The 13,250-nt window shown below is 43.9% G+C and overlaps 1 protein-coding gene across 1 annotated transcript in view; it reads left to right on the top strand.

The window, feature by feature from the left end:
- The window catches only part of gpr153 (G protein-coupled receptor 153), a 102,804-nt gene that overhangs the window by 56,617 nt on the left and 32,937 nt on the right, over nucleotides 1–13,250 (top strand). Inside the window, exon 4 of the mRNA XM_080215030.1 lies at nucleotides 8,254–8,683. Coding sequence (XP_080071156.1) covers nucleotides 8,254–8,683 — 430 coding nt within the window. The remainder of the gene's footprint in view (nucleotides 1–8,253; nucleotides 8,684–13,250) is intronic.

Here is a 13,250-nt window from a genome sequence, read left to right on the forward strand (position 1 = left end):
TTTCACCAGTGGGAACAGTTTCTCCCTGTCGGCTCTGACCAGACCCCTCATGATTTGATCTTGAATGCTACATAAGTATAAATATCGTAACATTATAGGAATTTCAGTGTGGTCCCCTTGTACATTTTTAATACAAATATTGCACTGGCCAATCTACATTAAATCTTAACTAGAACAGAGAATGCTGGAAAATCTCAGCAGGCCTGGCTTCCGCCGCCATTCTCTTCTTCCAGATTCCACGATATTTTGCGAACATCAAATTGGTGTTTTTTTGTTTAAATTCATTTTGGGGTTATTGTGTCACTCGCAAAGACCAGTATCTATTGACCCATCTCCAGTTTCCTTCGAGAAGGTGATGGTGATCGGCCTTCTTGACCCAAGGCAGTACTAGCAGTGAAGAAACTCCACAGCGCTGTATCACAGCCAAATGTGAACATCCAGACTCAGAATGTTGCCTCTATTCTCTTTCCACAGATGCTGTTAGACCTGCTGAGATTTTCCAGCATTTTCTGTTTTTGTTTCAGATTCCTGCATCCGCAGTAATTTGCTTTAAACAAAGTATAACTTTTACCTTCTTCCTTTCAAAAGAATTCAATTTAAAAAAAAGCATCTGGAGTTGAGAATCTACTCATGACAATGAAACCATTGTTGATTGTCGGAAAAACCCATCTGGTTCACTAATGCCCATATGGGAAGGAAATCTGCATCCCTACCTGATCTGGCCTACACAGAGCCACAGCAATGTGGTTGATTCTTGAATGCCCTCTGAAATGGCCAAGGAAGACTCTCAGTTCAAAGGGCAATCAGGGATTGGCAATAAATCCATAGAATCCCTAAGTACTGAAGGAATCCATTCGGCCCATCGAGTCTGTCCTGACCACAATCCTACCGAGGCCTTATTCCCGTTACTCTCATTTACCCTGCTGATCTCCCTGACATTAGGGTCAATTTAGCATGGCCAATCAACCTAACCTGCACATCTTTGGAGTGTGGGAGGAAAGCGGAGCGCCCAGAGGAAACCCACGCAGACACGGGGAGAACATTCAAACTCCACACAGACACTGACCCGAGGCCGGAATTGAACCTGGGTCTCTGGCGCTGTGAGGCAGCAGTGCTAACCGCTGTGCCACCATGTCATCCAGTGCTGGCCAACCAGTGACGCCCATGTTCCACAAATGAATTTTTAAAAAAATCTAATTTCCTCTTAAATACATGGGCTATTATTAGACCGGCAGACTACATTCTGTATATCTAACTTCTCCAATTTATTGGCTGTTTTCCGATGTTTATAATTCAAATACCAATCCTGCGTTTGCCAGCCCAGTAAAGTGAATGGACAGAAAAACAAGCAGCTCAATCAGAATTTCTATCCCATTCTTTTAACTGTACAAAAAATATCTGCAGTGACTGTACACAGCTATCTGTGAATAATAAGCTCCTCTTATATCATTCCATTTCTGGGTTTGAATGCTTCAGTGTGGAATCTTTTTTAAAGTTTATTTATTAGGGTCACAAGTAGGCTTACTTTAACACTGCAATGAAGTTACTGTGAAAATCCCCGAGTCGCCACATTCCAGTGTCTGTTCGGGTACACTGAGGGAGAATTTAGCATGGCCATCGCACCTAATCAGCAAGTCTTTTGGACTGTGGGAGGAAACTGGAGCACCTGGAGGAAACCCACGCAGACACGGGGAGAATGTGCAGAGTCCATACAGGCAGTGATCTAAGAAAGGAATTGAATCTGGGCCCCTGGTGCTGTGAGGCAGCAGTACTAACCTCAGTGCCACCGTGCCGCCCTAAAGTTTATTTATTTGTGTCACTAGTAGTCTTACATTAACTATATTAATTCTCCGGTGTGGTGCTGTGGGAGCATCACCATTTGGAAAAGATCCTCATTGAAGTTGCAGTCAGTGTGTAAGTGGATGTTCCAGCTGCAATGGGAAGATGGTAGGGCATGTGCTGTGGAAAGGAAGGGATTAAAATAGATTAAAGGGCCTTGTTCTTTTAAGCCTATTCAATTTGGTTGGTTCTAATTATCAAAATATCCCCAGAGGTGGGTACTTAACTTCACTGCGGGGAACAACTTTTGCTTTCAGCCTAGCTTTGTGCTTCATCTGTGGCAGTGTTGTGGGTGCAACCTGTTTCCATAGCGACCAAGCATTTATTTTTGTTTGTGCTAAGCCGTAATGTGTGTGGCCAAATTCTATGTCTCTTTACTGGCAGATTGCAGACTCAACCTGATCGTTATGTTCTCTTTGTCACAAGTGAGGTTCCAGTCAGATAACTCTGCAAGCAGTAAACAGCACAATGTTTCATAGACTATTTGTGTTTAATTAATGCAACAAATCTACATTGAAACAAGGTTCAAAAGTTGCCCGAGGCTTTCCCTTAATCAAGGGGCAATCAGTGGGAGCGAGCGCCTCTTTCCTTTCTATTGGGCTTGGGCAGAGCGTGTTCCATTCCTACAGTTTTCCCACCAGGATCACATTAACAGACAGGCTGTGAGGCAGTGATGCTAACTACTGTGCCACCGTGCCAACATATCCCCTTCATTCTCTCTTAATTTTAAAGGAACATAACAATCTTATAAACCTCAGACTTCCAAACCCAGGGGAAAAACAATTAGAGACTTTATAAGATCGATGTGATCTTTTTTCATTCTTTTAAAACTTTTGTTTGCTATTTGTAGAAACGGTGGAGAAGGTGGGGATGTGGAAGAAGGGAAGGCTAGTCGAGCTTGCAAGGACAGTGGAGGTGGGAGGGAGGCCTCTGGAAAAACGTCCACTAGGGGCTGGCAATCCAACTCACCCTTCATGGCAAAAAATTCCCTTCCCAATGCCATCTCATTGTGTTAACGCCCTCATCAGATCGTAGCACTTGTCCCATTGATGGGGTTGCTTCCCTCAAGTTAGTTTATATCTGAGCAACAACGCTTCTGCTCATTAGCAGCTGAGATCTAACACACCCTTATTTAAGATGCTAAACTAGCCTATGAATAATTGAACGGGGAGCGTGACTCAATTCTGTTTGGTTGGGAGGAGCTATTGATGAATATTTAATTCAGACCCTGGGGCACAGTAGTAGTGAATCATTAAGTCAGTTTCTTGAAATGCTAAACCCAGGAGAGCAAGGCGAGTATAAAGTTAATTTTATTTTCAAAATTGAAGACTTTTCTGCAGGGACTAGGCCAACACTTAGAAGAGAAAAATAATTATTAAACAGGTTTTTGTGTATCTAAATATGAACCTCATTAGGAACCTGAAACTCGCTACCAAGTACTTGTCTGCATTTTGTTCGCTGAATGTCTCTGTTCCTCTTTCGGCTACAATTCCTTGTCTGGCTATCATTTCACTGGCTACTTGTCTGAATGAATTGGCCATACCTCCCGAGGATTGGATTTTACAGAACGCCGCAGTCCTTGCTCTCCCCCCAGCTCCCTCTTTCCAGCTGAAATATCAGGAGCAGCCCACCCGCAATTGCCGCTGCCCTGAAGCGATTTAACATCATGAGCAATGTTGATTGCTTTAAGTTGGGACCTCTGCTCCTTTCTCAGGTCCTGTCACAGAAAGCTACTGTTTAAATAATTTGTTTGTTTATTTATTAGTGTCACAAGTAGGCTTACATTAACACAGCTATCTGTGAATAATAAGCTCCTCTTATATCATTCCATTTCTGGGTTTGAATGCTTCAGTGTGGGATCTTTTTTAAAGTTCATTTATTAGGGTCACAAGTAGGCTTACTTTAACACTGCAATGAAGTTACTGTGAAAATCCCCTAGTCGGCACACTCCAGCCCCTGTTTGGGTACACCGAGGGAGTATTTACCATGGCCAATGCACCTAACCAGCATGTCTTTCGGACTGTGGGAGGAAACCAGAGCACCCACAGGAAACCCACACAGACATGAGGAGAACATACAGACTCCACGCAGATAATGATCCAAACTGGGAATGGAACCCAAGTCCCTGGTGCTGTCAGGCAGCAGTGCTAACCACTGTGCCACCCATGGATGGCCAGTGCTGAGTCTGCAGGCAGCCCCAACGTGCCCAGCATCCCACGGACATCCAGATCTCTGCGAGGTGGTGGGGACTGAGTTCAAAAGGCTTGGGACAGGGTAAATGAGGAAATACAATGTGGAGAAAGGGAAGTGCAAATGCTTTCAGTGGGCCCAGGGGATCCAGGAAGGTGGCTCCCCTGATCTTGGCAAACACCAATCTGCTGGGGCTTCCTGTGTGGCAGAATTCATCAGACTTCTGGATTCACCAATTTCACCTTCACCTCCATTTATAGCTCTTTCCTCAGTGAAACTCTTCCTTGCTTCCATTCCTGGAGTTGGAAGACTCCAGTCTCTTCTCTCTGAAGGTCAGGCGGCGCAGACTTGAACATGCACAATTTACCACTTGAGTGCCACTTCTGGCTTAAGAGCATCAAAACCTATCAGACCCTGCTCTCACTGCCAAACTGTTCACTACTACAGAATCACCCTGGATTGCAAAGATTTTCCAAGTACCAGCCATCTATTTCAACCCTTCTTCCCTGGCCTCAATAGCAAGCTCTCTGAAGTTTTAAAGGTAGGCTGCCTACTTGCAACCCATCTGTCTCCTTTCCTCTACTATCTTTGGGGTGACATGGTGGCACAGTGGTTAGCACTGCTGCCTTACAGCGCCAGGGACGCAAGATCAATTCCTACTTGGGCCACTGTCTGTGCGGAGTCTGCATGTTCTCCCCGTGTCTGCGTGGGTTTCCTCCTGGTGCTCTGGTTTCCTCCCACAGTCTGAAAGATGTGTTGGTTAGGTGCAATGGCCATGCTAAATTCTCCCTCAGTGTACCTGAACAGGCACCGGGCTAGGGGATTTTCACAGTAACTTCATTACAGTGTTAGTGTAGCCATGGTGTGGAGCTGCCAGTGTTGGACTGAGATGGGCACAGTAAGAAGTCTCACAACACCAGGTCACGAACTTTTGGAGCACTTCTCCTTTGCCACCTGATCACCTGATGAAGGAGCAGCACTCTGAAAGCTCCTGATACCAAATAAACCCTGTTGGACTTTAACCTGGTGTTGTGAGACTTCTTACAGTGTTAATGCAAGGCTATTTGTGACACTAATAAATTTAAAAAAACTTCAGGTTGTTACAATTCAAACTCAAAAGCTAATCCTGGATGAAATGTGATTGTCTACAGTTAAATATTGAGAAGATCAAATCCATTCAATGTCATCACCCTCCACCACGAGCTCTGTTCCCTCCCTCCCCACTAATTCCATTCTTCTCGCAGGCTGAACTACACTGGTCTCAAACGTGGTTTCCTATCTGACCTTGTGCTGAGCTTCCAAACCTGAAACCTTCTCCAGTGTTAAGACAGCCTAATTCCTCGTCCATAACATAGCTCCTCCCTCAGGTTATCCTAGAATCCCTACAGCGCAGAAGGGATTTGGCCCATCGAGTCTACATTGACCACAATACTACCCAGGCCCTATTCCCGTAACCCTGCTAATCCCCTGACACGAGGATCAATTTAGCATGTCCAATCAACCTAACCCGCACACCTTTGGACTCTGAGAGGAAACCGGAGCAGCTGCAGGAAACCCACACAGATGTGGGCATAATGGGCAAACTCCACACAGACAGTGACCCGAGGCCAGAATTGAACCTGGGTCCATGGAGCTGTGAGGCAGCGGTACTAACCACGGTGCCATCGTGCTGCCCCAAACCATATGCTGACGCCATCATCTATGTTCATGTTACCTCCAGATTGGAATATTCTGTTGCTCTGCAGGCTCTGAAATCATGAACTTATCCAGCCCTTTACTGCCCATACCCCAGCACATGGCAAGTCACGTTCATCTTTCCTGTACTGTGGACTTAAATTGGCATCCAGCACATGAATGCTCCGGTTAAAAATCCTCATCCTCCTGTTCAAATCCCTCCATGGCCTCAATCCTCATTATACCTGTCACCTCGTCCAGCCCTGTCATCATCCAAGAATTCTCCAGTTCTGGCTGCACTTGCCCCAGATCAGCCGTCTGAACTCTGGTATTCCCTCCCTACAATTCTTGGTCTCTCCCCCGCTTTAACAAAGGGTCATTTGGACTCGAAACATCAGCTCTTTTCTCTCCTTACATATGCTGCCAGACCTGCTGAGATTTTCCAGCGTTTTCTCTTTTGGTCTCGATCACTCTCCTCTGGTCTGGTCTTTTTGAAAACCCACCTCTTTGACCAGACATTTGATCCCTGGTCTGATGACTCCTAACTTTGGTTCATTATCAGTATTTTATCTGATCTGTTCCAGTGAAGTGCTTTGGGTCATTTTTCTCCATTAAAGGTGCTAATAAATGCCAGGTGGTGTTTTTGGTCTGGAAGGCTTCTGTTGGGCAAGCTTTGCCTCACCTCCCTCCTGATGATCTGTGATTCTCTTCCCCTGCCATCCACAACATTTACTTTCCAGTATTGCACTCTTTCCCTTTGCTTAACTCCTTCGAGAAACATCAAACAGATGGTCCACAGTCTGTTACTTATTTGTTGCTGGGCTGTTGTTTTTATTTATTTATTGCCCTTCCTAATTACTGGTGTGAAGTCTTCTCCTTGGACTGGTGCAGACTTTGTAACCATGGTATGATTTGATTTGATTTGATTTATTATTGTCACATGTATTAATATACAGTGAAAAGTGGTGTTTCTTGCGCTATACAGACAAAGCATTCCATACATAGAGAAGGAAAGGAGAGAGTACAGAATGTAGTGTTACAGTCATAACCAGGGTGTAGAGAAAGATCAAATTAATGTGAGGAAGGTCCATTCAAAAGCCTGATGGCAGCAGGGAAATAGTTGTTTCTGAGTCAGTCTGGTACATGATCTCAGATTTTTGTATCTTTTTCCCAATGGAACTTGATTTGTTCTCATTGGAATGACGGTGGTTGAGGGGGTAACCTGATAGAAGGCTACAAGATTGAGGGGCCTGGACAAAGTGGATAGTCAGAAGTTTCTTCCCAGGGTGGAAGAGTCAATCACTAGGGTACGTAGGTTTACAGTGCGAGGGGTAAGGTTTAAAGGAGATGGACGAGGCAAGATTTTTACACAGAGGATGGTGGTAGCATGGGACTCGCTGCCGGGGGAGGTAGTGGAAGCAGATATGATAGTGACTTTTAGGGGGCACCTTGACAAATATATGAATCGGAAGGGAACAAGGAGATATGGTCCCCTGAAGATTAAGGGGTTTTAGTTCAATCGGGCAGCTTGGTTGGTGCAGGCTTGTTCCTGTGCTATGATTTTCTTTGTTCTTTGAAAGAAGGTGGAAGAGGGAATGTCTGGGGTGCGTGGGATCCTTGATTATGCTGTCTGCTTTACCAAGGCAGCAGGAAGTATAGATAGTATCAATGGATGGGAGACTAGTTTGAGTGATGGACTGGGCTTCATTCACGATCCTTTTTAGTTTCTTGACATAGCAGAAGCCATACCAAACTGTGACATAACCAGAAAGGATGCTTTCTACGGTAGAAGTTGGCAAGAGTTATAGCGAACATGCCAAATTTCCTTAGTCTCCTGAGAAAGTAGAGGCATTGGTGGGCCTTCTTAGCTATAGTGTCCACATGGTCATTGGTTATGTGGACACCTAAAAAGTTGAAGCTCTTGACCATTTCTACTTCGTCCCATTGATGTAGACAGGGACATGCCTTCCACTACACTTCCTGAAGTCGATGACTATCTCCTTCATTTTGTTGACATTGAGGGAGACATTATTGCCTCTACACCAATTCATCAGATTCCCTATCTCTTTCTTCCTCTGCAGATGTGGGATGCAAATAGGCATTTTGATCTGTTGTTTGATCTATCTGTTTAGCAGGGGGAATAAGATGCTTTGCATTACTTCAGGCCAGGGATTTAAATGAGTATAGGAGGGATTATGATAAATTTAATGTGTTCTGTGGGAGAAGCAGGATTGAAGGCCCTGTTTGCATTCCATGTTATTTCTCTGTTCTGTCTGTAATTGACTTTTACTTTACCCACTGTTATTAAACATGGACAACACATGTAGGTTTATTGGGGTGGGCAGAAGTTAATAAACACAGGCATATATAGATCTGATGGGCTGAATGGCCTGTAACTTCTATGCAATACAATCCTTTTATATGTAGCGCCTAAAAAATGGTGTTATTGAGCATTATTCAGTAACAATGACTGGGCAGTACATTGTGAGTGGTGGTTAATCTGCATTTGGAATGGGGTTGATGTGTAACTGTTTTTATTAACTGTTCCAGGTTGAGTAACACCAAGAAGCAAGCTGTGCACACAGTGATGGGGATCTGGATGGTATCCTTTATCCTGTCTACGCTGCCCGCTGTAGGCTGGCATGACACCACAGAACGTTTCTATGCCAAGGACTGTCGCTTCATTGTCACGGAGATAGGCCTTGGTTTTGGGGTCTGCTTCCTGCTGTTGATTAGTGGGAGTGTAGTGATGGGGGTGGTATGCATTGGCATCGCCCTCTTTCAAACTTTCACCATCCAGGCCGGGAACAACGCCAATAAGAACAAGTTCAATGTACCCACAATAGTGGTGGAAGATGCGCAGGGTAACAGGAGATCATCCATCGATGGCTCGGAACCATTGAAAACCTCTCTCCAGATAACTTACCTGATCAGTGGAATAGTTTTTATCTACGACTTTTTGACTGGATTTCCTGTCTTGGTAAGTCAATGGCTATTTTTGCTGTTATTACAACAAAAAGATTGATATGTTGGGGAGTGTTGCATTTGTGTGGTAAAATTGCAAACACAATTATAAAGCGTGGGTTTAAGGTTTCCCAATGTGTAGTGGCCAGAAGAGCCAGAATTTTACCGGCACGCCTGTCTGAGGCTCATAAGATTGCGCCGTTCCATGAGGGCCGGTAAAATCAGGGCCAAGAAATCTTCCCCACTTGCTACCCAGGAATTATTCTGGTGAAATTAATTAAAATAATTCAATGGGGCAAAAAGGAAATGAAGACAAGTTGTTCCATGAGGGATATCTTCCTGGGTCAATCCTACAAATTTATTTGGAGATAGACGTCAGCAACTTCACATTTCTCCCACCTCATTTGAACTTCTTTCTGATTTGAATCATTTATTTGTTCAGGAATTTTAAATGTGCACAAACATAAAATATTTGCATCTTTATTACTAGGCGACAGGGAAAGAATAGGGCAGTGGAAACAAACTGAATCACTTTCAGAATGCTGGCGTGGTTGTGAGGGTTCAGATGGTCTTCTGTGCTGCAGCCATTGTATGGGTGTATGACATAGCAATGGCATCTCTCAAATACAACTCAAAGTACTTAACACAATGACGTATTCAAAATGCAGCGACTGCTATTCTGTGAATAGACATGGTGGCCATTTTCCACACTTGAAGTTGGCTATAAGATGAGAGATAGGTTCTTCTGTGTTTGTGACACTGGTTTAAAGAATACTGACCTCCTTCCTCTTTTTATAGTAATGCTAGGGGATCTATACCATACAAGGAAACCATGTGAACAAACAGATAGGTGGCAAGGGGGCACAGTGGTTAGCACTGCTGCCTCACAGCGCCAGGGACCCAGGCTCGACAAAAGCTTGGGTCAATGTGTGGAGTTTGCACGCTTTCCCCATGTCTGCGTGGGTTTCCTTTCACAGTCTGAAAGACGTGCTGGTTAGGTGCATTGACCCAAACAGGTGCGGAGTTTGGCAACTAGGGGAATTTCACAATAACTTCATTGCAGCATTAATTGAATTAATTGCAGCCTTACTTGTGACTAATAAATAAACTCTTTAAAAATAGGATGTCAGTTGAGGTTTTTATTTGGTGGTCACCACCTCTGACAGTGCAGCACTCCTTTAGTACTGCTCTAGAGTATCAGTCTCCATTATGTGCCCAGATCCTGGGAATGGGAGTTAACCCCATGACCTTTTGACCAGAGCAAGAGTGTAACTAACTAAGCCAAGCTCCATAATTTTATAAGGCATGGCAGCAGATTAGTTCTTTATTCTTGTACTATCTGCAACCAAGATTATTAAAGCTTTCTCATAAATATGTTTATTTCAATAATGGGTATCTTTCAAAGAATGCAAAAATGTGGGTGGTTATTGTGTTAGGTCAGATGCACTACAGTTTCAAGGCTGAAGATATGAATGACTTTTTTTGAAATGAGCATTTATTTCCCATTTTCTTTTAATTTGATTTATTATTGTCACATCTATTCAGTTACAGGGAAAAGTATTGTTTCTTGCGCACTATACAGACAAGGCATACTGTTCATAGAGAAGAAAAGGAGAGGATGCAGATTGTAGTGTTACTATCATAGCTAGGGGTGTAGAGAAAGATCAACTTAATGTGTGGTAGGTCCATTCAAAGGTCTGATGGCAGCAGGGAAGAAGCTGCCGGTTGGTAAATTACCTCAGACTTTTGTATCTTTCTCCCGATGGAAGAAAGTGGAAAAGGGAATGTCCAGGGTGTATGTGGGGTCCTTCAATACGCTGGCTGCTTTGCCAAGGCAGTGGGAAGTGCAGACAGAGTCAATGGGTGGCAATGCATTCAATTTAAAAATATTTGATGTTCTCAGCTTTCATTCATGGTCCCAGTACGGAAAGTAGTTAATTTTATTGTAAAAGTTATTTTCTGGGATTCATGAACATTTATAAAATGACTCCAGCAAGAAAATAAATTAAATTACAGTTAAGTTATCAGGCACAATTTCACTCCTTCCTGTTTGTGGATGGTCAGCAGAGATTTTTTTCTGTCTCAGCGCTGCCAAGTCATGGAATTGCTGAGGTATGCCATGCTGGGCTTGAATAGTACGGTCACTGAGTGATAGTGTGGCATGGGAGAGCTGAGGAATCATAGAATCCCTACAGTGCAGAAGGAGGCTATTCAATCCATCGAGTCTACACCAACCACAATCCCACCCAGGTCCTTGCCCCATAACCCCATGTATTTATGCTAGCTAATCCCCCCGACACGAAGGGTCAGTTTAGCATGGCCAATTCACCTAACCCGCACATCTTTGAATTGTGGGAGGAAACCGGAGCACCCGGAGGAAACTCACGCGGGGAGAGCTCCATACAGACAGTGACCCAAGCCGGGATTCAAACCTGGGTCCCTGGTGAGGCAGCAGTGCTAACCACTGTGCCACTGTGCTCCCCCCCTGCCATGGACTGCCATGGCCTTGAATCATTGAGCTCTGGCATGGCAAGAAAAGGTAAATGTTGTACAAATGCCAGGCATGGCTCTGAGTCAGAATGTTTCAAGTCCCAATCCAGAGACTCGAGCACATACACTAGGTTGACACATCAGTGCGGAACTGACGGAATGCACACTGTCAGTAACACAATCTTTCAGATGAGATGTTAAACCGAGGCCCTGCCTAACCTCTCGATTGGACGTTAAAAGATCCCACTGCATTATTCAATATCGCTGAAACAGATTATCTGATCATTATCACATTGCTGTTTGAGTGATGTTGCTGTGCACAAATGGATAGTTGTGATTCACTACACTGCAACACTAACTGTACTTGCAATATATTTAATTCTCTGTAAACTGCCTTGGATGTTATGGATCATAGAATCCCTACAGTGCAGAAGGAGGCCATTCAGCCCATTGAGTCTGCACTGACAACAATCCCACCCAGGCTCTATCCCCGTAACCCCATATTTTCCCATGCTAATCCCCCTGACACTAGGGTCAATTTAGCATGGCCAATCAACCTAATCCGCACATCTTTGGACTGTGGGAGGAAACCAAAGCACCTAGAGGAAACCCACGCATTCAGGAGGAGAATGTACAAACTCCACACAGACAGTGACCCGAGGCCGGAATTGAACCTGGGTCCTTGACGCTGTGAAGCAGCAGTGCTAACCACTGTGCCACCCAATGAAAGATGCTACGTAAATGCCAATTCCTTTGTTCGTTGAAACTAGACACGACTGGAACCTGCTCAGACTAATTTCCATTCGTACTTTAATAGTAGGTGGAGAGATTCTAAATTTAGAATAATTTCTTTGTTGAAATGATATATGTTTCAATGTGAGAAGCTGCCAACAAAAATTTCACAAGCATTAACTCGCAGTTAACAAGCTTTCAACACGGTCTTTTAGTTGATCTTTGTATGATGGAAATCTACAGCAAAGATATTTAGCTTGATATATTTGTGTTGGTTTGTTTCTGAAATAACTAATTACACTGGTGTGCTGACCCTGGTACAGTTTTACATTTTATTCTGCCTCAACTATTTATCCAAGTTTTCTTCAAATAGATTCTATGCCCTATGGAATATTGTTCCAACAACCTTTTCTGCAGATAAATCATATTTACAATCAGCACTTTAAGAATGGGCTATACAGGTTAATGCAGTGGTAAAGAAATTGGTAAATATTTGCAGGAGTTAAGCAACAGTTAATGAGCTTCTGACAAGTTTTACTATTTGCCGATTTTACCTTTACATTCTTCTTGTATGAACATTTGCAATGCAGTCACAGCCAAATTTGATTTGGTTTAGTATTGTCACATACAGAGTGATAGAGGGATAGAGAGATGGGAGAGAGTGAAAAGTATTGTTTCTTGTGCATTATACAGACAAAGGGCAGCACGGTGTCACAGTGGTTAGCACTGCTGCCTCACAGCACCAGGGACTTGGGTTTGATTCCCAGCTTGGATCACTGTCTGTGTGGAGTTTGCATGCTTTCTCTGTGTCTGCGTGTGTTTTCTACGGGTGTTCCGGTTTCCTCCCACACTCCAAAGATTTGTGGGTTAAGTGGATTGGCCATACTAAATTTGCCCCTTAGCCTCGAGGGACGAGCTAGGATAAATGCATGGGGTTATGGGGATAGGACATGGGTGGGATTGTGGTCAGTGCAGACTTGATGGGCCGAATGGCCTCCTTGTGCACTGTAGGGATTCTATTTTTTGTAGTCTTCTATGCTGTGAGAAAGCATACCATTCATAGAATACATAGGAGAGAATGAAAGGATATGGTGCAGAATACAGTGCTGCAGCTACATATAGGGTGAAGAGAAAGACCAACTTTATATAAAGAGCATTATTCCAAAGTTTAAAGGATTTGGAATTCAATTTTAAGAGCATAGAATGGGAGTAAAAGATGGAGTTGAAGGGTATGCTGCGGATAGCTCACAAGAAGCCTCCTCATTCCGGCACCATCTTGTCCAAGTTGCACCCACTTTGCTAGTGTGTGATGCACAGTTAGACTGACGCTCCCCAAGGTTAAAGTCAGGGCACCTGTTGGT

The sequence above is a fragment of the Carcharhinus amblyrhynchos genome, chromosome 30, assembly GCF_965287045.1.
Source record: "Carcharhinus amblyrhynchos chromosome 30, sCarAmb.v2.hapA, whole genome shotgun sequence".
NCBI lineage: Eukaryota > Metazoa > Chordata > Chondrichthyes > Carcharhiniformes > Carcharhinidae > Carcharhinus > Carcharhinus amblyrhynchos.